This window comes from Canis lupus, chromosome 3 (assembly GCF_011100685.1).
Source record: "Canis lupus familiaris isolate Mischka breed German Shepherd chromosome 3, alternate assembly UU_Cfam_GSD_1.0, whole genome shotgun sequence".
Classification (NCBI taxonomy): Eukaryota; Metazoa; Chordata; class Mammalia; order Carnivora; family Canidae; genus Canis; species Canis lupus.
This window is the reverse complement of record NC_049224.1, coordinates 21206277-21233927: the sequence shown is the minus strand read 5'-3', so window position 1 is coordinate 21233927 and position 27651 is coordinate 21206277. Positions and strand designations below refer to the sequence as shown.

General features: G+C 33.3%; 1 protein-coding gene across 1 annotated transcript in view; it reads left to right on the top strand.

Moving 5' to 3' along the window:
* Positions 1-27651, top strand: part of RASA1 (RAS p21 protein activator 1) — a 108302-nt gene that overhangs the window by 76622 nt on the left and 4029 nt on the right. The window contains exons 10-22 of the mRNA XM_038532397.1: positions 5131-5251; positions 6460-6616; positions 12400-12487; positions 14480-14557; positions 16237-16394; positions 16869-16945; positions 18231-18403; positions 18714-18873; positions 19992-20134; positions 21525-21640; positions 22318-22404; positions 24616-24683; positions 26201-26289. Of these exons, the coding sequence (XP_038388325.1) occupies positions 5131-5251; positions 6460-6616; positions 12400-12487; positions 14480-14557; positions 16237-16394; positions 16869-16945; positions 18231-18403; positions 18714-18873; positions 19992-20134; positions 21525-21640; positions 22318-22404; positions 24616-24683; positions 26201-26289 (1515 nt within the window). The remainder of the gene's footprint in view (positions 1-5130; positions 5252-6459; positions 6617-12399; positions 12488-14479; positions 14558-16236; positions 16395-16868; positions 16946-18230; positions 18404-18713; positions 18874-19991; positions 20135-21524; positions 21641-22317; positions 22405-24615; positions 24684-26200; positions 26290-27651) is intronic.

The window sequence follows — 27651 nt, the reverse complement described above, 5'->3', positions numbered from 1 at the left end:
AAGTTTTTTTGGGGGTACCCAACTAAACTTCCAGTGACTGATAGTGTCTCTAGCGTCTCAGTTTTCCCTCCTAACATGTTAGTTTCAGAGGGTTGTCCCTGCTAGTCATTGAAGTTGCTGCGGTGGGGGATCATTTTTCTGATGCTTAATATCCATTCAAGAATCATCACCATCTTGTCACACTATGGTAGCTTCATTTCCTCATACTTTTCTGGTAGACTGTAAGGTCCATGAGAGCCAGGGGTGTTGTGTTATATTCCCAGTGTCTAGAGTAGCATCAGTGTTACTGAATGGATAACTGTTTGCTCTCCAGTAGGAAGCACCCACTTCATCCCCTCTGTATTATCACAATGTGTCTTAATATCGTTGTGCTTGTTGTTATCTCCATGTCCACCCCTTCCTCTAGGACTGTCGAAACACTGCTAGTTTTAAGATCCATCTCAAGTTTCACTTTCTCCTTGTTGACACCTTCCAAATAACGGTAGTCAGCCTTGATGTCCTGCTTTGGCAGTTTGGGCAGACAGTGTCAGTTCACTGCTCTGCTGACTGCATATTAAAATGAATTAAAAAAAAAAGTTGTTTTGTTTTTGTTATCACAGTTTATTTTCTAGAAGCACTGCTCAGGGTCTTTTTATTAGGGATCAGATGTGCCTTTACCTCCAGATGAAGATTGTGCCACTGTGTCTCACGGCTGTATCCTAAATTCTAATTCACGCTGGTTGTTAGAGTTAATGATGGTTTTAATTTGTTTCAGAAGTCTACAGATTCTGTCTAAAAATTAAGTCCTATGTTTTCCCATCTTGGATTTGGGCTTAGAATTTTTTAATTTAAAAATTTTTAGAAAAGTTTATTTTTTAGAATAAAAACTTATTTAGCACAATAAATAAGTAGTATTTGACCTTTAGTAAACTTTTGTACTTGAGTTATAAGGTTGTTTTAAGAATTACTTCATCTATATAGTCTGCTGCACTCTTGTGTTGTGGTTTCATAAGTCAACAAACCCCAAATTGTTGTCATTTGTAAAAGTGTCAATTAGTGCCTTGGATACTTCAGAAATAACTGATGCCAATTACAAAGCAATTCGGTTGCTACATAAAAACCATTAAATGCTATTTGAAGTCTCTTAATTTGAGCCTGGAGTTAAAAGTAGGTTACTGTAGAAGTTTGGGAATCAGAATATCCTTCTGATATCTATCCTTCCCAGCAGGCTTCTATTACAGAACAGAAAGTGTAATAATAACCTTTATTAATGGAAAAACTGATTAGCTCACTCCCCCTGAGGTGACTGCCTACCCCCACTCAGAGTAAGATGCTGGAATAGAAAGAACAGTTTTTGGTAGGTTTGCTTACTTTCTGGAGCTAACACTTGTTAAGACAGATGTTAGAAGAGAAGGAGCCTTTTGAGCCAATGCAGCCCACAATAAAATGAGCAACATTTTTTTTTTTTGTTTTGCACCATGATTTAGACACTGTTCTTATTAATTTATTTAGTTTTTCAACAACGTGTTGAACTACTGTACAATAGGGAAATAACAACTTAGGGCATCGAGTCTTCCTTGACTTCTTTCTCTCCTATGCTTTGTATCCATACTGTCAGGTACATTATGCTGACTCTGCTTTCCAAATCTAACACATAACCACCGTTAGAATCTGACTTTGTCCCCGTATTCCCTCTTTTGCCCTACGGCACAACAGTCAGGGGGATCCATTTAAAATGCGAGTAAGATCATTTCACTCCTCTGTTTAATACTCACTTGCACATGTTTTATATTTCATTTGGAGTGAAAGCCAAAGTTCTTAGAGTGGCTTCTCAGACTATAGATGTCATCTCATTAGTCCTCTGAACTTCTTACTACCATCCTCTCTCTCATTTGTCTCCAGTCATACTGGCTTCTCTGCTATTTTTTAAAATATGCCAGATTCTTTTCTGCTTTAGGATCTTTGCTTTAGTTGTTCACTCTGCCCAAAATGATTTTTTTTTTTCAATATCCACTTGCCTCACTCATTCTCTTATTTCTTTCAGGTTTTGTTCAGAAATTAGCTTCACAATGAGATTTACCCATACACCTTATTTAATACTGGTACTTGCCTTACCCTGTAAAGCGCTTAACCATTTATTAACATACAGTATGATTTATATATTGTTTATTTCTTTCCCTCATTTCTTTGAGGATAATCTTTGAGGAATCTTTGATTTGTTTGCTGTTGTATTTCAAGAACTAGAACAGACCCTGACACTAAACTAACATTTATTGAATTAAATGTATGGAAACATTTAAGACTTCTCTGGAACTATGTAGATTTCAGCCTTTTCTTCTGTCATCCAGTGATTTACTGGAGTTTGGAAAGCAAAGTTCTGTCCTTGGCCATAATTTCTTCTAATATATTAGAATCTTTCAGAAGTTGTAGATGAGTATATCAGCCTCCTCCTAATATAATTTAGAAAAGTGCTATGGAGATCATCCTGAAATCAGATATTTAAATCCAAATAATAGTATAGTTATGTCTTAATGCACACACTACAAATATGCCCATTCTGTAGCCAAGACTAAATATTATCATTACTGAAATAAAAGACTGAAAAGTACACATCCATATAACTGGGAAGGTAGTCATCACTGTTTATCATCTGGGTCCAGTGTATCCTTTTAAAATTTTTCTTCTTAAGTCATTTTATGAATAATTCTTAGAAGTGGGAGTAAAGATATAGTCCAAAAAAGTTAATAGAAAGTTTAATAATAGGAATTTAAATATAGCAAACTGAAAATTTTTTTCCATATTTCCTTGGTTATAAAGGCTTAAAATAGGCAGCTGTTAATCCACTCTCAGGCAGGGACCTGGAACGTATCCATCTTATTAAATCCTAATTCCAGATTTCAGATACATCTCTAATTAATTTTTGCTTTATAATTACTCAGGTTATTCTTCCCACACTTTCACGGTCAGAATCCAATACTGATTCCAGATGATTCTTGGTTTTTGTTCATGTACTTGAATCATCCATCAAATAGAATACTTTTGAAAACTTGTATGGTTTATATAAATTTTATTGGGAGAGTATAGTCTTCTTCACTCCATAGGGGTAAAATGTTTTTCTGTTTAGATTTTTAAACATCAATTACAGTGATAAATATGGTGAATTTTAAAATTTCTACATTATGTTTCCTTTCAGCAACCTTTGGATACAAAATACCTTTTGGCCACTTACAAATCATCTTAAATAAATCTTGGTGCACAAACATAAAAATTTAAAAGAACCGTTATTTCTTTTTAGCAAAACAAGACAGTCTAGATTCTTGTTACAAAATATTGCATGAAGACATCCTTCCTACTAAATGACTGACTAGATAGAAACACCCCATATCCCTCCCCCCCACGTAGAAATCTATCATTTATTCAGTGTTTCTTGAGTTTGAGAAAGTTTAAGGATACTGCATTAGAAGAATTAAAGTCTGAGATTTTTGCTTATCAGAAATCAATGTTATCATCACAATAGATCCCAAAATGCCACTACCTCTTTGCATTAGTCTTTTGATTCTTTTAATAATTGTCAAACATCTTCCTATGTCAATTTTTTCTCTTTGCTGTTAGCAGAACATTGAGAGTTCTGGGCTGTGTTCAGTGAAGGCTACTGAAAAGATAACACAGATGGTAGATGGGCTTTTATACTTTTGAAAGATGCTGCAACGGTTGGCAGCATAGTAAAAAAAAAACAAAAAACAAAAAACAACAAAGGGTGATGCAATAGAGATGGTTTATTTCACTCTTGCATCATCCTTTAAGTTAACAGTTGGCAAACTTTTCTGTAAAGGACCAGATAATTAAATATTTTAGGTTTTGCAGGCGATTCAGTCTCCATCTCACCTGTTGAACTCTGCCTTTGTTGTATAAAAGCAACTGTAGACAAAAGGAATGAATGTGGGTGTGTTTTGATAAAACTTTATGTCCAACATCAGGCAGTGGGCTGGGTTTGGTGCGTATGCCATGGTTTGCCAACCCTTCTTGCTCTTTAGTATACTTGAAAAGTAATTGTTGAATAATGATGAAATGATTTCTAGGATGATGAAATAGGATGTTTTAAGATACAGGAAAAATATGATTTACGAAAATCTCATATCTTAGATTTATAAAAGGATCAGAAAGACCCATGAAGTCTTTAAAAAATCATTCATTAAGTATTAATCCTTGGAAATAGTAAGAACTGCTCAAAAAAGAAACTAAGAAACTGAAATTAAGTCTAGTGGATCCCATTGATAATATTGGTGATTGATTTATTTTGGAAAGATCATTATAAAGACACTCTTCTCTTTATAGTCTCCCTGACGTCAGAAATATTTTTGTTACTTAGGAGGATTTAGCAGTTAAGACACATGCATCCATTCCTACAAGTCACAGTTATGTAAAACCATGTAGTAAGAACGATAGGCTATATAGGAAGGTGAGATTATGGGGTACAACACTCAAGAACCTCATCAGTAACACATAAAGATAAGAACCTAATAAAACGTAGTATAGTTTTTATATGTGATAACTGGTTAAGAAATGTTTAACCAGAACAATAAATATGGTACTTTACCTTGAAAAAGACCTGAAGCTTACTTGTGGAAGAGGCTACCACCAGAAGGGTTGTGATTATTATAAAGTGGTAGAAGGAGGATTATTTGAAATCAGATGGTGTTCTATCACCAGGTGTAGATGAATGAGTGTGGCATAGAATGCTTGGTGAATTGAGAGCTGTAAGGTATTAGAGGTATGTTTTCTGTATTCCCATGCATCTCATTTTAGCTGGGCATAGCTTTGTGCATTCATCTAGTCCTCCTCACAGATACAACTTTGCATAAGCAACCAGGTTTTTGTTTTATGCTTAAGTTGGCTCCCAGTTTATCAGTTCTCTTGGGACAAATTCATGTTTTCAATGTTATTTGCTGTAACACAATATTGTATTTTTGAGACTTTATTTGGAAAACAAAGGATCTCTTAATGTTGTTACATTTTTAGAATTTTAGTCTTAAAAACTTCTTTTAAATGTCATAGACAATCAGCCTGGTTTTTTAAATTGGTAATTTAGTAGATTTTATTTGATTTCTATCAAGAATTCATGAAATAATTTTAATATTTTTAAAAATTCAGGATCAAGAACAAGTACTCAATGATACAGTTGATGGCAAGGAAATCTATAATACAATTCGTCGAAAAACAAAGGATGCCTTTTATAAAAATATTGTTAAAAAGGGTTATCTTTTAAAAAAAGGTAAGTATTAACTTTAAAGATTCAATTTTAGTATTTTACCATTAATATTTAATAGACACGTTATAAATATTGGCATAAACGTTCCCACTGATGTATTTAATAAGTTTTGATATGAATTATTAATAATTGACCCTTGGTTAAAGCTTTTATAAGCATCGTTCAAAATCTGGAGTCTACAATAAAGAAGATGTATATATAAACACACACACACACAGTGCAATACTACTCAGCCATCAAAAAAATGAAATCTTGCCATTTGCAATGACATGGATGGAACCTAGAGGGTATTATGCTAAGCGAAGTAAGTCAATCAGAGAAAGACAATTATCATATGATCTCATTCATGTGGAATTTAAGAAGCAAAACAGGATTATAGAGGAAGAGAGGAAAAAATAAAACAAGATAAAATCGGAGGGAGACAAATTATAAGACTCTTAATCCTAGATAGCAAACTGAGGGTTGTTGGAGGGTAGGGGGCACTTAGAGGGATGGAATAACTGGGTGATATAATGAGCACAGGGTATTATATGAGACTGATGATTCACTGACCAATACTTCTGATACTAATAATACAGTATATGTTAATTAATTGAATTTAAATAAAAAAATCTAGAGTCTAGGTATATCAAGTCCACATTTCCAAGCAGAGTTTCATGAAACAAGCTTACATATTTCCAAGTGTGTCTTTCATTCTTGAGGTCAGTTCCAGTGCAAGATATTTGATTCTTTGCCCCCTCTCTACCCCACACTTCATTATTATTTTTCTTCTTAAAGAGAGACTTCTGATGACACTGGTCACATTCATTGTTTTGATATTTCTGTTTTATATATTTGCCTCATTTTAACATTCAGAAATGTAGGGGGTTGGTTATTAGGATGTGGAGTAGAAGAGTATTTTCATATGATTAGAGAAGAATTACTCCAAAGCAAGAATTTTAAAGATTTTTATCTTCATGAAACTTTCAAAGATATAGTTAAGGTACCATTGTCATTTACTCTGTGATTCATTAAAACAAGCAGTATAGCATAAGGCATTTTTCTACAGATAAATTTAGGTATTTTGTCATTTTGTAAGGATAGATGTGTGATTGAAGCTTTGGAATAAAAATGGATATACAATTTTTCTTTTCAGCAATAATTTTTATGATTTTAATATATATGGCTTCATAGTTTATTATTTGGCTTACAGAAAACTTTTTTTTAAACAGGCAAAGGAAAACGGTGGAAAAATTTATATTTTATCTTAGAAGGCAGTGATGCCCAACTTATTTATTTTGAAAGTGAAAAACGAGCTACAAAACCAAAAGGATTAATAGATCTCAGTGTATGTTCTGTCTATGTTGTTCATGATAGTCTCTTTGGCAGGTAAGAAATTAATTTCCTATTTCTTTTTGGAATTGCTTTAATCGTAAAATAGTGGATATGTTCATCATTTTTTGAAGCATAGCCAGTGGATTTTCAGAGTCCTAAAATCATCTGAAAATGTCCGATTTACTTTCTAGGGTGATTTCTGTCTTCCTTTTTTATTTTAGACTAACCTGTGCATGAAATTCCACTCTTGTATTACATAGAAATCTTTGGAATGACATCTCCTGTAGTTAAACATGGCTTGTGTAAGGCATGTTTCCTCCCTGCGCCTAGCCCCAGTCTTTTGAGTAACTCAGTGGGAGTCTTGTCCTCTCCCATTTTATCCCATTCTCTTTAACTCATTGCATCTGATAGTACTGAGTACACTCAGTTGTATTACTAACTTGATAATAAGCATGTTCGTAAAAAATTTGACATTAAGAAATAATTCTAATATAAAAACAATTGCTTCAGTAGGGAAAAGGAGAGTATTTTGGATTTGGAGTTGAAGCATTTTTTCTTAAATTAATTTCAAAGTTTTTAAAAAAATAAATATCAATGTGTAAGCTAAAAGTGAATCCTGACCATCACAAAGCACATGCAACTCTTGATTACTTTTAATTTTTTGATCAGGAACAATGGCCTGTCTTTACCTTTCACTATCAGTATTATTAATAATCCATTCTAGAGTCTTTTTTAGACAAACTTATTTTTATTACGTATTATTTTTAATAAAGACAATTAAAAACACGGTTTTTTACAACCTTTTCTGTTGTAGGTGGCATTTCTACTAAGCAAGTCTAGCTTTATCCTGTTTAAGTTCAGAAAACTTCACAAGTAGCTGTGGAACATACAATCTTGTCATTTCTTTTCTCCAGACATCATATTAGTGTTATTTATAATTTTAATAGACTTTTTTAAATGGTCTTCTCTGTGGGAGCGGGAAATGGATGCTGAGGAGACAACTGCATTATTCACCACCAAACATGGTTTATTTGTACTATGAACAGCTACAAAAGGGAAGAAATTTGGGGGAAATAGGTAATAAGAAATTGGTGGTTCTTAAGCTGAGTCTTGGAAGATGGGGATTCATTCATCTAGATAGATCAAAGCTTTCCCAACCAATGTGTCACAAATAGGTTATAGGGGTCCCTTGAGATATTGGTAGTTGTAAAAAATGTTACTGTTGTAAAATGTTACTGTAATAAAATACTAAATGTTTTAAATTTCAGAATTTCATTATTATAAAATATATAATGGAGTTCCTCAAAAAATAATAACTTAGATATTTTTTAGATGTTTAGATATTTTAGATATTTTTTTCATTGTTACTTCTTTGATTGGCTTTAATGTATAGATACTTATTTTACCACCAAGGGCAATTAGATGATTATAAAGCTGGAAAGTCATTAAAATCACAAGATAAAGACAGTAGGCTTAATTTAAAAAATTCAACCTATTAGGCCACTTAAGAAATGTATTGGGATAACTAAACCCAGTAAATCTTCTCTTCCTCAGCCTAAATATTTTGCATATAAGTTGAATGAATCAGTGGTACCAAGCACATTGTGTTGGCACCATATCCCTAAAGAACTGTAAGTTTTAAGTAAAAGTCCCTCTGTCCACACAGCTTCCCCTCCCAACCCCCTCCTTTCCATAGATCTGTTCCTACACTATCAAAGTATACTTGGGAAGCTTGTTAGGAGACCTTGGAATTAATAGCTAAAGCTAAAGCCAAAATGCTTCATGCAGAGTTGGAGAATTTGTTTGTTGAAACAGTCTGTATGGACATTGCTAATTGTATGTTTGAAGCCAAAAAGCAAAAGAAATAGAAGAAATATTATTTTCAAATAGTATTAGATTGTGTTCAGATAGTATTATCAATAAACGCATTGGTGAATCAAATGATAGGCTGTATACAGATCCAGAGATTACATTTTCACTGTACACTGATAAATCTGCAAACATTAGAGAAATACTTGGAGGTAAATTGTTGGCCATCCAAAGAAGTACCAAAAGAAATTATAAAATATGAAGTATTCAAAACAGTAAATTAATCCTTTGAAACAAAGAAGATGTTGTAGAAATAGTATTTAAGTTCATGATCAATGATGAAACTTCATCATTGGTTTTTACATCAAAAATTCATTCTGGAAAATAAGCAATACAGAAAGGCTCTTACATGTCAAAGTCTGTTTGTAGACCAGAATTCCACATTGAATATCATAAAATGAGTCTAATAAAATCCAAGCTGCTTCAGCTACACATGTTTTCACTTTCACGGGAAGAAGTGGGATCAGAGTACCACTGAGCTATTTGATACCAGAGTCCATAAGCTGTCCAAAAGGAGACTTCTGCTGATGTCTACAAGATCTACAAGAAAAAAAAAACTTCTTGGCAAATGATTTCCACATCACAGATTAGTTGAAGAATAGGTAAACTTCCTCAGATTTAGAAATACAACACAAAAATATATTAATGTGCTCTGATGGTTTATGGATTCAAAGCAGAAATTCAACTTTGGAAAAATGAAGGTAAAAAATGATTGATTCCCTAGTGATACTTAAAATTTGAATAACAAGAATCTTAGAATCATTTAGACTAATAAAAGCTACATCTGTGTAAAAGTGGTTGGGGAAAACTGTAAATTATTTTTGACATACTTTCTATGAACGGATGTGAGCGGACTGAAAACCAGTTTGCAGTATCAAAAAAAAAAAAAAAAAGAAAATGATGGCTAGAGTTAAAGAACAGGTCTTTTAGTGCAATTTAAAGAGACCGAATTATTTCTATTATGGTTACTATCAAGAAAGTAGTTTTAAGGAAGCAGAAAAGCAGTAAATACACATTTATCATTTGCTACAGGATCACAGCTTGCTTCTTGTGCAGAGTTTCTTGTTGAAGGTGGCTTTTAAGAATTTGACATTGAATTTAATGATACCAAGTCTAAACTTGGTGTTACAAATGATATGTTCACAGGAACTATGGTACAAGTCTTTTATTTTTAAAGAACTGAGTTTTTTCCCCAAAGTCTGCCAGTATACCATCACCAGCTCTATTTTTGAGGGCCTTTACTAGGAAAGAGATGGGAAGTACCAAGAAAGAGTGGATCCCAAGAAAAACAGCATCAGCAAAATATATTTCAAGGAAGTGAACAGATACCTCTACCAGATAGTAGGACTAATGAAAAATTGACATCAAATTATGTAACACAGAATGCAAATATCATGTACGAAAAGGGAAATAGTAGATGAATGCAGTTATCTTTTTCTTTGACACAAATGACTGGCGCTGGACATTTTATGCTTTGTGTCTGCATAGAACCCAATACGCTGCCTGACCTGCATTTGAATGAAATGTAATGTGAAAGGTAACAGCCCCTTGCAACACAGGTTAAATGACAGCATGCTTACTCAGGCCACGGCGAGGGAATGTTTAGGCAGCACTGCTCATTGGCCTGTTTTCCCGAACTGTTTTAGCTGCAGAGCTATGCAAGTTTTCCAGATTATTTTCAATATTAAGAAGTCACTAAGCACACCATTTCTTTACATTAAACTTACGACTTTTAATATTGCTTTAGTTTAAATATAATCATTTAAGAAGCACAGGTTGAAAGACATTTCAGTGAAAGAGTTACTGTAGTGAATATGTGGGAATGTTTACACCTTTTTTGTGCGCTGAATCTTTCATTGTGGCAATATTTATTATCTTCATTTAGGTATGATGTTTTCACTGGATATTAAATTTTTAGGTTGACAGTTATTTTCTTTCAGTGTTTTAATTAAGGATTATTTTCTGCCTTCCAACTTTTTCTTTTATGATTCTCTTTTAGAGATAATACATCTTTTTTTTCTCTTTAGGTATACTGTATTTCATCTTTCTCTGGTTGAGATTTTTCTTTAGATTTTTAGCAGTTTAACAAAAATGTGCCTACGGTAAATTTTCTTTAGATAAAACTTTATCCTAATATTTGTAGAACTTCTTCAGTTCAATACCTGATGTCTTTTGTGAGTTTTAGGAAAGCCTTGGTAACTCTGTCTTTACACACTTCTTTTGCCACATTCTCTTTCATCTTCTGAAATTCACATTACAGGGTATATCTTTTTTAAAGATTCAATTAATTTATTTAGATAGTATGTGTGTGCACAAGCACAAGTAGGGGCGGAGTGAGAGGGGGAGAGAGAATCTCCGCCAGACTCCCCACTGAGCAGGGCTTGATATCAAGACCTGAGCCGAAATCAAGAGTCTCGCGCTTCACTGACAGAGCCCCGAAGCTGCCCTAGCATATTCCATCTTTTACTGTGTCCCATGTATCTATGATATAGTTTTGTATGTTTTTCATAATTTTTTCCTTTATGTGCCTTAGGCTGGATATTATTTGTCTTCCAGTTCACCAATATGCTCTCTGCAGCTAAATGCATTTTTTGAGGTCTTAATTTTATTGCATTTTTCAATTTGGAGTTTCCATTTGATTCTTTTATAGATGTAGTTAGCTGACAAAATTCTCTATTTTATTACCTATTTTATTAAACCTTCTAATTACAGTTATTTGAAAGGTGCCCTTATTTTGAAGGCATGGGTAGGAGTCTCAGATGAAAGCCTTCCTTTTTAAAGGTCCTAAAGTCATTTGTCTTTCTTGGCAATATGAAACTGCTGAACGTGCTGGTTAGTTTTTGAGCCTCTTAGGGGCTCCTTCCTTCTGCTTAGTTTCTCAACTTTTTGCCCTGCGCATTTTAGGAATTGGCAGACACCTTGAAAGGAAAAGCTGTGGAGAAGTTCAGGCTCACTGTGATCTTGGCTTCTCCAGTCTGAGCTGCTTTGGTGGTTCTCCAGTGATTTCGAACAGTTGCTTTTTGTTTTATTTGTATTTTATGGAGTCAGGAAGGCCAGTGTGATTCAAGCCACTTTCAGAAGCTGAAGTATTCAGTTTGTACCTGTATTATTTTATAGCATTTTCAAAGCATGAAAGAATGGTTTTAAAAATAAAGGTTAAACTTGTACTCTGGGTATTTTGCCGTGGTCTTCTAATACTGAAGTAAAAGATACAATCTTTGGTTAGTGCAAGAAATAGGAATAACATTTATTGAATTTTGAGTTTCAAAAACATGGAGGCCCTTAATAAACATTTCATGATCATTTTCAAGTCTTGTTGGAAAGATAAAAAACAGATCTTCAAAAAAGATATAAACTACTATCTGATGTGGTACCTAATGTGGAATGAATTCTAGTATGGTGCATACTATTGGAGGACAAAGGACAAAAACTAATGTGTGCTGTATACCACTGTTGGGTTCTTTAATCACCAGAACAAGCATATGTGTGAGCAGGTGATGTTTCCATTTTAAAAGATGAGGAAAAATTGTCAGTTGTAAAGAAAAAAAAAGTTTCTAAAAAGTCACCCATAGTCCACTGAGAGATAACCACTAAGAACATTTTTGGTCTAAGAACATGTCTTTTTTCCAGCACATATAAATGTATAATATATATTATTCTGAAGTAAGGAGTTTAGTAACATTTAATTTTAAGAAAGTGTTTTAGATGAGCTATGTGCAATTCTAGCATAAAACATTTTTAAACTTTGAAGGGTAAAATTTCAGTGGTACTGACAAAAAGTTTATTAAAATGTATGCAGCTGACATTTTCTTTTCAGTAATGATCTGGACAGTGGAATATTGGTTCTCTAAATTAAGAATTATGTCAATTGACCTATATAATTATATGTTGTGACTTTTTTTAAAAGTTGGTGTCATTTGATGCTTTTTGTTAAGCTTCCTAATAACTGTTCTGTTTATATTTTAAAGGCCAAACTGTTTTCAGATAGTGGTTCAGCACTTTAGTGAAGAACATTACATTTTTTACTTTGCAGGAGAAACTCCAGAACAAGCAGAGGTAAGTTCATTGTTTTCTCAATTACTGCAAACCTTTACTTAGCCAAAGTTTCTTTTTAACTAGGAAACTTCTGCATTTATGATAAGTAATAAAAAGGAAAACTGAAATCTAATCATCTTATTATTTCAAGGAATGAGAACTTTGATGTGTAAATTTTTTTTTTTAAAGAAATGCAGAAAAACTCAGTGAAGGGTTATTAGAAATGAAAACTCCATTTTAAATTGACCTTTAAATACTTTGTCATGTTGAGGCCAACTCAAAGTGCTCATTTAAAGTCCTTTCTGCAGAAAGGTTATAGATATTCTCAGTACAATCGAAAGGTAAGGCAGTTAGTTTTCCTGAGAAGCAGTGTTATTCTTCACTGGGTGAACTCCAGGTCTAAAAATAGAAGTTCAGTCATCAAAAATAAAAAGTATTTTAGGAATTTTCTATTTTCTCTAAGTCTACATATGATGTCTTACTTTTAGCACTAGGCATTGATCCATGTGCAATGCCCTTCTTATAACTTTTATTAAATTTTAAGCATCACTGTGATGAGAGAATGTTTTAAAAAAAAACCTCTTGTTAAAAATACTTGGAATTCTTCATAATATTTCAGGGGTGGTATTTACTGGTATTTTGTACAAATATGATATTTTTTTGTTTGTACTCTATGGAAAGAATCTGAAGGTGGTTAAGAGGTCAAAGAAAACTTTATTGTAAATAGAAGATAATTTGCCAACTCTGGATATGGAGCAGTAGCTCTTAGAACTGGATCTTGGCTTGGGTCCTTGATTCATAAATTATGAAAAAGTCTTAGAGTCCAGAATAAACTTGATGAATGAGCCACATTATTTTATGGTTCACAACTGAATGTCCTGTTTGAAATCTTTGCAAAATATTTCAAATAAACACTGTAAACATATAACACAGAAAACCTTGTTTTGTGGGTATTATCCCTAATATTTAGATGCAAAAAGTAGAGTTGAAAACATTTCAGTAACAGATACATATTTTTTAAATGCTGGAAATTGAGTTAGTCAAGAAATTTAACCTTTGTATCCTATGCTCCAATTATTTCACCAGGTTCCCTCTTTCTCAATAAAGATGTGTTATATACTTCGGTAACATTTCAGTATAAGTAGAACATTTTCTTACTGTATTTATACGTAAACTATTTTACCTATTCTTTATTTCCACATACCACTTAAAGTCCAAAAATACTACCTGTATTTCCAGTCTCTGTTACTTTGGTGGCCTATGGGATCTTTGGTTACTCTCTTCTATTTCCAAAAGCTATAGTAATTGATTAGGGCGTATTTTGTTCTGTAAAGATGTCCTCTAAACATTCAGAGTTCAGACTGAAATAGTCAGCAAGGTAAGGATATAACTGAGTAAAGCAGCAGTGCAGAGCTTTTGGAAGTAAGTAAGCCAAAGTGAAATGTTTAGATTTATTTTGGATAAGCCTAAGATTGTTTTCTCCTTTCTCCAGACCACTAGATAAACATTTAAAAATACAGCTTCAATTTAATGTGAAAATTAGCATGAAATTTTTTTTGAACCTCATGTTATATTTGAAAAGCTTATGAATTAACCCAGATCCCCTTACACATTTCTACCTATATCATCATGGTCCAAGGTAAGATTAGAATGCTAGTCATGAAGTCAGTCATCACATGATCAGTTGGTTTTTCAGTCAGCCCTCCTTTCACAATACAAAACTGCTTAATAACTTGATGTGAATTATATTTTTTGTCTAATTGTCACTCGTGGCATACTTAACATTAATTTAGGGATTCAATAGAAATATAATTTTAGGGATGATTATAATTGTTTTGATCATTGTTTTATGGGGCCACAAATATATTGAAGTGCAGCATACTCTGAGTATAGAAATAGTAGTCTGGAGCAGGAAAGAATTCCTGAATTTGGGGGAAAAAAAAACCCTGGTTATTGAAAACTGAATAAACTATTGTATAGTATATTTTTTTGAAATGCTGTTATTTTTTGTAGGACTGGATGAAAGGTCTGCAGGCATTTTGCAATTTACGGAAAAGTAGTCCAGGGACATCTAATAAACGCCTGCGTCAGGTGAAACTTAATTTTCTTTGATTTCATGTTCCCACGTTTCGCTTTATTACTTTACTCTTTATTTCTATCAGAATTGTTTTGGGTAACCTTTCAGACACTTCTGAGTTCTTAAGAGAAGTTTATCTTTTCAGGCATCTTAAAGCCATGCTTTCACTTGGTTCAGTAACAGAAGAAATATTTATGAAAAAATATTCTTTATATACCTGCTGGGTACTTTAGTCCATAATGCCATCTTTTGAATACATACCAAAGATTTTTTTTTTCCTTCTACTTGAAATAACAATACCAAACCAACAGCCAGAAACCATTCTGTTGGGCACCTTCATTAGTTTTTTATTGAAAAAATTATTTTGGCCTATTTCAAAAAAGTACAACTAAAAGTAATTATTGAAAAGATCATCTGACTTTATTATTCCAAATAAATTTTTTTGTTTTTCACTTTATAGTAATTGCCTTTGAAGTCTGTTATGTAACTGTTAGGTAGTGTCCTGTCTTTGAACTTTAACATGTCGTACATGTTCAATTTATAGAGAGTTAATAAGCTAGACTTTCTAGGTGTGTAAAGTCAACTCTATACCCTCCGTATCTTTGCTTTTTTCCCCCCTGTATTGTTATCTTTGGATAGTTGGAAAAGGTTATTTTACTATTCTTTAAGTTTGGAGCAACATTTTGTACAGTATTATTGACCGAAGTGATTCTTGTTGTATTCGTGGAAATTTCCAGTAAGCTTTGTGAATTTAGTACAATGTTCTATTGCAAGTCAATAAATGGTTAATATTTAGATGATTACATTATATTTCCTGTAACCAAAAGTCTGACCCTTTCCCTAAGGACAGTTAATTTTACACATAATTATTATGTGTTCTCAAATCATATTTTAACATTTTGTAAGCCATGAAAAATCAGTTTTTGCAGATTGTGTCTTGTGTGAGACTTCAGCTATGAAGTTACCATTTTTAGCTATAATAGAATAAAAAATAATACAATAAAATCATAGCTAATGTGCCTTGAGCCCTTCTGCAGGCATTTTGCTATGTATTTCCATGTATTACCTCTAATCTTTAAAACAGCTTGCAGTGTAGACTTTATTCTAATTTTGTATCTGAGGAGGTGAGGTCCAGAGAGGCTGACTTGTCCTGCGCCATGCGAGTAGTATGTGCTAAGGGGGGAAAGAGACCCTCATGCTAGAAAGTGAATGATCTCTAAGTTTTGGCATCATAGCTGATGAATAACTGAGCTTCTTTGGATTTGTATCTTTATCTGTAAATGAGAGGCATAATCCGTGTTGTGAAAGTGTTTTCTGGCTGTGGAAGGTGTATAGATAAATCTTCCAGATAAGGATTTTGATTTGGGGGATGACAGTTGTTTACTTTTATTAATAAAAAAATCCTCCTCTATTTCATTTTCTCTTTTTTATTTTTTAAGTAAAAAAGGTGCATTTCATTAAATTCCTACAAGAATATTATTGGAGGAATAACTTAAAAAGCAAAACTGCACTTCAAGAAATAATTTAAATGCTTGAATGTTACATTGTATCACATAAAGAGGAAAATATAATTACAGGTCATAATGTCTGAAGAAAGGGAAAAAATCCGTTTTGGTATTTTTTAAATAATTGCTTTTGAAACATAACTCATAATTCTTGAAATCTGGGATAACAATTTTTATGTTTTTTTTAGGTCAGCAGTCTTGTTTTACACATTGAAGAAGCCCATAAACTGCCTGTAAAACATTTTACTAATCCATATTGTAACATCTACCTGAATAGTGTCCAGGTAGCAAAAACTCATGCAAGGGAAGGGCAAAACCCTGTATGGTCAGAAGAGTTTGTCTTTGAGTAAGTCTCACTTATCATTACATTAAATCTTCTTCTTTTACCCTATTGCATTTTCTCTCTCTCTCTCTCTCTCTCTCTTTTTTTTTTTTTTGGGTGTCTGTCTGAACTATCAGAACAAGGTACCAAGTCCAGGCATTTTAATAGTACTTACATTTTTTTCCCCTGCTTTTATTAGCAAAGTGCTATATCCTTGGTTTTTCACCTAGTTCCTAATAGGAATTAGTGTTACTGACAAGTTCAAAAACATATACCAAGACACATACAAAATGTTTATAATGGTCAAAGATAGGAGGAAAAGTATCATTTGCTTGTCTGCATTCCTGTATTTCAAATAATAATATGTTTGGAATCTAGTTTTAAATTTAGCATTTCAAATTGTTTAGTAGCAGAAATAAGGGACTTATTTGATACTAGAAATAAAAGAATTAGAATTTGAGGCCAGAATATTTTGTTAATTCTTTTTCTCTCTTCTAGTGATCTTCCTCCTGACATCAACAGATTTGAGATAACTCTTAGTAATAAAACAAAGAAAAGCAAAGATCCTGATATCTGTAAGTTGATGCAGAAATTTCTTTCTGAAGTAAAAATGTTACATACTTTTTTTCATAATGAAATGTAGTCTAAAATGAAAATTTTAAAAAGTGCAAATACTACAGTTTGACATAGTTTCTTTTCGTACTCCTAAAAATTTTGATTGAGAAAAAGTTTCTCTAATAAGAAAGAAAAGGTGAAAATGGCTAACCTGTGCATACTGTAAATGTCAGCCCTTGCTACTCAACTCTCTCTCCTCTTTCCTTTGGTCCCCAGAGGACAGGGGAGCAAGAGAACAGGAAGAGTGGCTGTCCTTCTGTGGTGCTTCCAGTATCCCTTCTTTCTACTTTTTTACATTTTTCCTGTTTTCATAGACTGTTACCTAAGTGGTTAAAAGCCCTCTATTAACATGTTTTCTTTAAATTAGTCTATGATTGTATTCATTTCTGGTGAACCTTATCGATCTTGTTTTCAGTTGGCACATCTTCTCCCACCCAGCCTGTTGCTGAAACAGGTGGCAGTGGGGATTTAGATCGCATCAGCGTGAGTTAGGTTAATACCGTCTTAAAAGTCAGGCTTAGGGAAAGAAGTGATATGCATTAACAGATCAAAGCCTGAATTTTCCTCTACAAAGTATTTATTCTTTCGTTTCTGTACTACTTAAATGCTTAACATTTTCTAGTGGTCCCCCATTACTTTTAAGAAAATCCAAACCCATAGTAAACACAGAGGAAAGGCCCTTCCTGTTCCACTCTTCCTCACTGTTGCTCTCCTAAGTGTATCTTTGGTATATTCTTTTATAGACAGACCAGCCTTCTTAGCGCTCATAAGTCATCCACGGATTGTAAAAGTGCCCACCATACCTTCAATTTGGACTGTACGCTGTTTCTCTGCCTTTGTACTTAGCTACACCTCCACATCCTGTTACATGTCGACTTAAGGGTTACCTGTTTGGAATGGATTTTTCCACGGGCTGAATTATATATTATTTCTCTGTACTTTGGTAGCATTAACCACTGTTAACAGCACTTACCACCCTGTACCAGGATTGAGTCCTTGCCTTACTGTGACTTCCATGCAAGTCAGAGACCATGTCTGTATCTTGCCTACCAGAGTCCAGCACAAAATAGGCATTGAGTAGATTAATGAAGCAGGCATCAAGTATTGAATTTATGTTACTACTGAAAACTCCTTTAAAGCATTTAACACCATAGAGAAGACAAAATGTCAGGAAAATTTACTGGTATGACAAATTACAGTGTCCTCTTTTTAGACAAGTAATCATTTGATGTTTTTCTATCAAAGTATTTATGCGCTGCCAGTTGAGCCGGTTACAGAAAGGACATGCCACAGATGAATGGTTTTTGCTTAGCTCCCATATACCATTAAAAGGTATTGAACCAGGATCCCTGCGTGTCCGAGCACGATACTCTATGGAAAAAATCATGCCAGAAGAAGAGTACAGCGAATTTAAAGAGGTATTAAGTTATTTACCGGTCTGATTATTTTTGATGGAATTAACAAATATCTAACATTTAAACACAAGATCCATTAAGTTAAACATAGTTAATGTCGTAGCTTAGTGCATGGTGGGAGGCATAGAAGGTTGAAAAGTCTTGTGGGAGTATGACACTGGTCTTAAGAGACTATAAATGTGTAGGCTGTAAAATTGTTTTTAATATATTCAATAGAACATATTTCTAAATAGAAGAACATAATTCCTGTGAATCTCACTGAGAATGTTTAATGCCGTGTACTTTGAACAATCTTTCTCGGTGTCCTTTTTAGCTTGTACTGCAAAAAGAGCTTCATGTCGTCTATGCTTTATCACATGTATGTGGACAGGACCGAACACTACTGGCTAGCATCCTGCTAAGGATTTTTCTTCATGAAAAGCTCGAATCATTGTTGTTATGTACACTAAATGACAGAGAAATAAGCATGGAAGGTAAAGCACAGATGTTTTAGTGTGATACTTTAAAACAAATCATCTTGCAAAATACGTTGTTATTCTGTCTTTCCTTCATTAAAAATTAAAGTTGGAATGTCAGTTCTGATCCTTGTGCTGGCTAACATTTGGTGGTTTCTGTCCTAGTAAATTATTCCATCAGAAGTCAAAAGAAAGTGACTTCTTAACCCTATCAGTGGCTCAGGGTGCTTGATTATTAAGCATAGTTTGGTGTGCCTACCAATACTCTCTTGTTTATATTTTACTTGCTAATTCAGTGCTCAAAAGTTGGGTGGCAGCTGCATTTTATTTCTAGCTTCTAAGTGGCCTGGACACACAGTGCTTTGTGACAGCTTACAAATTTGTCACAATCCCTTTCTAGCTAGCACTTTGGCTCAGTAACAGTGCTTGCTTCTAGGCTCCCCAATAAACTAGAAAATATAAAAGACATAAGATTTGTCAGGAAAGATAGAGTGATGGTTAAGATGTTACACTGAGATTGTCTTTTTTTGGGCAATATTTGTGTGTTTTACATTAATAGCTATTTTTTTTAAGGTAATAATTTATACTAGGATTTTGTGGGTCTTTTTTTCCCCCATTTTTTGCATTTAAAAAAAATTGGAAGTGTTATTGACATGCAATATCCTATTAGTTTCAGTTATACATCATAGTGCGCTTTGGTACTTTTATACATTACCAAGTGACCCTCATGATAAGTCTAATTATTCATACCACTATGTTCTTATTCGGAAATTAACCCAGAATTTCCAAAGCGAGGGCTCAGTGGATAACAAAGCTGAATTCTGATCCTATTTTTGTCACTCAGTGGCTCTTTGGTCCTAACAAGTCGTGTGACCATTCTAGGCCTTTGGTTTTTCTTATGAATATGGCAGTGTCAACACCTTTTCCTGTTGATCTAATGAAGTAATACAGTCCTTTGAAGAGTTAAATTTATAGAAATAAAGGGATATCATTATAATCCATACTTCAGTGCTGCATGCAAATAAGCATACTTAAATGGCTATGTTTGGGAAAAAAAAATTCATTTAATTTCTAATCTTGTTCACATTAGTACAATCCTTTATATAAATAATCTTTTAATATAAATATTTATGTAGATGAAGCCACTACTCTATTTCGAGCCACAACACTTGCAAGCACCTTGATGGAGCAGTATATGAAAGCCACTGCTACACAATTTGTTCATCATGCTTTGAAAGACTCTATATTAAAGATAATGGAAAGCAAGCAGTCTTGCGAGGTACGGATTTCATATTTTAAGTATTTCAGCAAAGAGCATATTTTAATAGGTGATGCTTTATAGCTAATTACATTTTAAGGAAAATATATTAGCTTTCTAAAATTATTCATCAGAGCATTTACACATTTTGAAATACATTTAGAAAAATGTTAGACAAAACAGACTTTTTAAAAAAGATGTACTTTGAGATTAAAAACCTCAAATTGTACCAGAAATTAATCAAATTACTTTCTCATTTATCCTACTGTACAAAGTATATGCTGCTTTCAGAAAGTGTACATGACATAAATTGGGAGTTTTGCTAGAGACTTTTGTTGTATAACCTAGTTACTAAGGTCTATGAAGCACTTCCTAATAACAGCCAGGGGTGTCCTTGAAGGTTTTGGGGGTAAAGAAGTAGGACATAATCCATTCAAAAGCAGATAAAAACATTCTTTTAGGATTACTAAGGCTTCAGTGTAAATTCATAATAAACCATGAAGAGAGAGAGTGGAATCTCACAGGACTCTTGTCTCATTTTATTTTGAAGCTAATTAGAGCAACTACAGAAGGAAGATACTAGATACATTTTTTAAAGATCTGATAGAAGCTTAATAAAACAAGGAATTGCTTTTGATGTACATTGGGAGCTGTCAGAGGCTAATTTTGCACTAAGTTGTCAATTTTTACTAATTAGCTTAAAGGGAAGAAATTGAGGATTTAGTGTTTAAAACTTGGGGTAATGCCATAGTTGGCCTACTGAAATGAAGTAAGTCTGCAGAGAGTCTCTGGCTGAGTCCTTAGATTCAGGCTAGGGAATTCAGACTTACGTAGATGAATCTACTCCACTGATTCTAGATCAGAAGTCTTAGATTTTCAAGGGCTACTGGAAAAATTTTGAGAAAGGTTCATTATTCTGTCTACAGCATTCAGAAAAGCCTTTCTATTTTAATATGAGGGTTGTTTCAAATATAATTAAAGATTTTATAATACATGGTGATCATTATTCTCAAATACTCAGTATATTTATGTGTATGTGATCACTAAAGCTGGATTTCTGTCTTGTAGTTGAGAATATTGTTTTAAAAATAAAGTCTAATCTAATTTCTGTGGCTATTAAAAATCTGTGGTAAATGAATAAGAGAACTTTATCACTGTTATGAATCCCAGAGCAACTAAAATGTTCTGAGTAATCACTGCTTATTGTACAGTTGAGTAATTGGGAATCAGTGGTAAATGAGTTCCATAGAGCAAACTACTTAAGAATTCCCATTTATACCCACCCCCCCCAAGAGCTAAAACAGATTGAAAAATGGAAAAACAGAGAACCTTGAAGAACTACTGTTTACCTTGATTCATTTGCATTTATCATTGCCAAGATGCATTTATATTAATTTATTCCTTCTCTTAGTTAAGTCCATCAAAGTTAGAAAAAAATGAAGACGTGAACACTAATTTAGCACACCTATTGAACATACTTTCAGAGCTTGTGGAGAAAATATTCATGGCTTCAGAAATACTTCCACCGTAAGTGGTGAAATTTTAATTTGACAAACGGTACTGCATTTTGAAAAATCTGTATTTCTAAAACATGTAAACTTTTGAACTATCTTAATGTTTTTTACTCTGGAAGTTTTTTTTTTTTTTTTGTCTTTACAAGGTAAACTGTGTTTAAGGCAAAAGAGTGACTTGAAGAAACCATGGTGGTGAAATATTTACATTAAAACAAAATTGTGTTTTCATACAGGCTAACATGTCTGGTTTATATAGTAACTTGGGTCATGAATAGAGACTTATAATCTCAGATTTGAGATCATAGATATCTTAGTTAAACGGACACCAGTTTGTACCTGCTTAATAGCTTTTAGTGTAAGTGAATTCACTTATTTAGGTAGAAGTTATCCTATATCACTGGAATCTGAACTTATTTCCGGTACTTTTCCCCGCATTAATACAGAGGCACTGTAAGAATGTTAAGATTTCTTCCAAAGTAAATGTAAAGAATTGACTAAATGATGATGAAAACTATTTGTTTTCCTTATCCCTTGCTGAGTGTGTCCTTCCTTCCTTGTAACAGAGTACTTTTTTGGGGGGAAAGGCCAGTTGCATTCATATGTGTATTTACTAAATTAAGCTTCTGGCAGCAATGAGATCAGCATTTTTCCCTTGGTTTGTGTATTGAGATGATTGTGTTGTTTTGGCAGGACACTGAGATATATTTATGGGTGTTTACAGAAATCTGTCCAGCACAAGTGGCCTACAAATACCACCATGAGAACGAGAGTTGTTAGGTAAGGCTCATCAATTTACTTGTTATATATCATTGTGTATAGTATGCAGAGTGGCTGAAAATTTGGAGTAACAGTATACAACTCAAGACTTTTTTATTTTACTTTTATCTCAGAACCCTGTTGAATATTGGCTGAGTTCGGACAGCTACTAAGTTTTAACTTTATTTTTGGGGGGACGTTACCAAGAGATATTTAGCTACTTTGTGCATTTCTGAAAACCTCAACGCTTACGTATAATCAATTCACTATTGGGAATTTTTATCCTGTGGACAGAAAGGTTAAAAGTTACATAACCAGCAAACTCTTTAGCTAACTTTATATAGTAGTAATCGTATACACATCACATTACCTACACGCATGTACATACATCTAGAGAGGAAGAAGAGGGAAGGGAAGAGTGGGAGGAGTGAAACAGAGCTTGATGTGGTGCTACCAAGGAAGAGCAATAACGGAACCACTGCGGTGCTGACTGATGGGTTTGTAGCAGTGGTTCTGTGCTAAGCTCCAAGCCAGAACCTCCAGTTCCAGTGAGCTTGCCACACAGTAATTAGGAGGAATTGCTTTGGGCAAGTCACAGGATGTTGTACCTCCTGTACGGCAGCGGGACACACTTTGATATCACTATTTTAACTTTTTCTGATGAGGAAGCAGATCTGTAGAAGTTAAAATTGTTTGCTTAACTTTATATAGAAAGGGGTCGTACTAAGGCAGAACTAAAGGCCAGCCTTCTAAGATCCAGTCAGATCTCTGACACCATTGTAGGCTTTTGATAGGTACACCCGGCCCACTGAAGACCACTGGAAATCAGTGTCAAAGCATCAGAGAATATAGGGGTCTACTAATAATAGATTCAGTAGAATACATCCTGCTGTCATGTTATATCCCATTAAAAAAAAACAAAAAAACAAAAACTAGACAACCACTGAAGACACCAATAGCATACATTTAGTTTTGAAAAAAAAAGTGTTAATCCTGCCCTCAACCAAAGTTTTGTAAAGAGGCTTCTACTTTCGTAGAGAATATTTCTCTTGGTTAGTAATGATATGACATAAGAACGAATGACAGATTCTCTATTTTTTCACTAGTGGCATAAGTTTCAGCACAGTTTTGTGTGTGATGTAAATTAAAGCCTCTGTAAACTGTTTCAAACAAATATAATTGTTAAGCAAACACAGCAGGAATTTCTGCTGTGTGAATCGTCTGACACGATAGGGTTTTTAAGGGGTATTGATGCCCAAGGTGATGATTTCTGTCCCTACTAACAAGCCTTTAAATATATATGTATGTATCTAGTATTCCTTTTAAATTTAAAATCACCTTTACAAATTCACAGAAAATAGATTTGTATACTGAAATTCTTTCATGATTAAATTATAGGTTATGGTTCAAATTCAAACAAGTATCAAAATGTTTTCAAGCAAATTTGTGCAAGATTCTTCATAAATTAGTTTAAAAAAATATTTAAAGAGCTGATAATTGTGTATTATAATTGCAATAAATGGTATCTGAGAAGTAACAATCATTTTCTAAGAGTCCAAAAAGTAGTAAGCTGTCATTAGGTTGGAAAGTAAATGTCATAAAGTTGACTTATCCTCTCTGTAATGGAGAAGGTGAAAAGTGAGGTCTTTTTAATAAAAGCTTTATATTTATAGCATTCTATTGTATACATTTCCATTTATCAAGAAGTCACTTTTCTCTACTAGAATGGATTCTTATTTTTAGGATTCACCAGCAAAATCAGTTATAATCAACTTGATTTATACAGATTTTATTTGGCTATTCTATTTAAATAAGGAAAGAAAGAAGTGAGAGAATGAGAGTTTTAGCACCATATAGGCCTGTCTCTATAAAAAGGATTAATTCATACTCCTATAGTATTTCAGAAAATCTTAGTGTTCCTAAAGCTACTGCTTCCTCAGAGTAAGTATACTGGAATAAATAAGGAGTTGTCAAGACAGTAAATGTTACAGATGTAACTTACATCTTCCCAAAATAAACTGAAAATTCCAAATTTGGGAAAAGTAAATAGTGTAAGAAGCAGAGATACACATACCTTAAGTAAGATACTTAAGCTATTTTCTTAAAACTTTGTTTGGGCTTTTTACATCAGTTCAAAGCTCATGGTTCTACAAGTATTAAAATTTTTGTTTATTATTTTTATGTAACATATATAGTAGTTTTCTAAAAAGAAAAAATTTCCCTCCCATTCAGTGGTTTTGTTTTTCTTCGACTTATCTGTCCTGCCATCCTGAATCCACGGATGTTTAATATCATCTCAGGTAATCAGCTTTTGATAAAATTTTGGAATTAAAAAAATTAGAATAAAATTTCATATTATTTGGTAAGGTTATTCATTTTTTCTTTTTCATCTGATTTTTTATTATTCTCCAGTTCTAAGACTTGATATAAAACATTCCAACGCATCCTTATCTCCTTCTTTCCTTTTGCTACTTTACCTTCTGCATTTTGCTGCTTTTCTTTCCATCTAGTATCTGAAACCTGAGGTGGCTTGATTAGACACGTATCACTTTTTCCCCATTCCCACCTGTGTCTCCAACTCTCATTATGATGATTTTTTTCCACTCTGCAACTTGGCTTTTTCAATTGGGAAGAGGATTCTGTGTTCTCTTAGCCCATGCCAGACCCTGTCACTACCATTGCAAGCTGTATTTTAAAGTCAAAAAGATAACTACAGTTGCAGTAGTACTCTGTGAATACTTGACAGTGGCCCTTGAGAGATACAGAAGTTTGTGACCAGTTAGATAATGTTAAACTCCAACAAACCAGATTTAGTTTGCTTACTGCCCATATGTCCATTATACAAGGACTTTCAGATGCCATAAGTTTCTTTCAAAGAAAGGTGAACAGTGTTATTTGTGACTACAAATGTAATAATGAGCCATTAAAAACAGAAGGAACCGGAACCATTTTTCTTTTAGTAATTAGAAGCTCAAAGTTGTGTTCAAAAATACTTTGGACTGCATCTTAAGTTTTACCTTATTATAGTCATCACATCTCTTGTCATTATCTTCTATTGCTATTAAAATGGTTAAAACCATGGTTCTATTAAGAATTACGGGTTTAGCATTCTGTTGGAGAGATTAGTTTATCTGAATGTTGGCCTCCAAACCACTAGGCAATACTCATTTACAGTTCAGCTTAAGATTAATCTAAAATCAGGCAGTCAGATAGACCTACCTATACATTTTTAGTTACATAATTCTGTTATGTTTCAGGGCTTATATGTTAATCACTACAGATGGATTTCATTTACACCATACTATGTATATTCTCTAGGGAAATGTTTCCGGACTAATCTTTACGGTTGATACTATTTTTTTTCTCTTCAATATATAGCAGAAGTCCCAGATTTTATCTTTGTTATTGAGCTCTAAAGTGATTTTGTAGTCATTTGGAGGTTGGTAATAGGGAATTGCTCAGATTGCAAATTGCTAACCTGAAGGGGTTGGAATTAGCTGTGAATTATCATGAAGCAGGTGTGTGGAGTGACAGTGTTTTTAGCAATAAAGATAAAGCTTTAAGGGAAATATCAACCAGCTGAGAATTGCTGAGTCTTGTAGCAGCAACTTTTCACAAACTAGAAGTATTAATAAATGTATTTAACTCCCCCCCCTTTAATTCAGGTTTTCTTGTGAATTACACAGGTCATGTCATTTCCAAGAATGTCAGTATTTTTAGCAGGAAAAAAATGTTTAAGTGTTAAACTTTATACTGCTTTCCCTGAAAATGCCTTTGGAGTCTGTGTCATTACCTGTGCCCAATTTTTCTTTTATAGATTCCCCATCTCCTATTGCTGCAAGAACACTGATATTAGTGGCTAAATCTGTGCAGAACTTAGCAAATCTTGTGGAATTTGGAGCTAAGGTAAAAACATTTTGATAAATCACAAATGAAACCTTGAGATGATAAAACCATAGAATATAAAGTTTTCAGTAGTGTCTCTTGCATAAAGACTATTACATTTTTGTTGGTATGTATGTCTTTTTAAAAATGTTACTATATTTTAGTAATGTATATTTTAAATGTATATTTTAATGAAATTTTAAAAACCACTGTTTTAGCAAGTATACAGAAAATTACATTTTCTATTTCCAATATATTCATATTTTCCTACTCTTAAATATAAAAGTAAGCATATTTTTAAATGTACCTATTATTTATTTTCACCATAAACATTTACTGTAAATAACTCAGATGAGGTCTTAAAACATTTATATGTGATCCTACATAAGGATAAGGATTGTTAATAATCTAGTAGTGGTTGTACCATGTGGCCTGATTTTGTCAGTATTTAACAAACTTCTTGCCATACCCGGAAACATAACAATCATTACATCATCATATAGCTGTTAAGTAGTCTTTTACTTAACATTTAGATGGCTTCCAACTTGTCACTGTTACAAGTATCCATATAGATTTCCTTTCAAAGTTTTCCAGTTATTTCCTTAAACTTAGTTTGGAGGAAAATTCCTAAGTAAGATTTTTTGCTTTCCAGAGCCTTGCCAAAATTCAGTATTGTTTATTTTTTGCCAACCTGATGGAATAATGTTACTTTGATTTTTCACGTCTGTTTCATTGGAATTGACTGATGAGGTCTTTATCATCTTCTGTGTATTGACTTTAAAAGAGCTTCTGTTAATACTAAACATTTTCTGTTTTACATCATAGCACATTTTTAAATAAGCTTAATATGTTGTTAGTATGAAGAGCAGTTTATTGTATGGCTTAGCTTCTGAATTTATCTGAATAGTGAGAAAGGTTCTATTACCTATTCCTGTTGCAGTCTTTAGCACACTGTATTTTAATTATATTCTCTGCTAGATTCTAAGCTCTGGGTTGGGCCCATGTTGATCTTGGCAGTTGGCAAATAATAGTTTCTCAATAATTATTTTTGAATGAATTACAGTTGACCTCTGACACACAGGTTCAAACTGCACGGGTCCACTTATTCATGGTTTTAATGTATTTTATTTTAGTATTTTCTTTTCTCTACCTTACTGTATTGTAATAATACACAATAGAATATATGTAACATACAAAATATGTGTCAATTAACTTTAGGTTATCAGTCACGTTTTGGGGGGTCAAGTTATTTATGGATTTTTGATCACTTGGGGTGGTGCTCTGGGTTTTATTTTTATCCAGAATTTCTTACTCTTTCACTAAAATACTCTAGTTCCTTGGTATAGCTTTTATTAGAAGGAAAAGTTAATTCTTGTGAACATG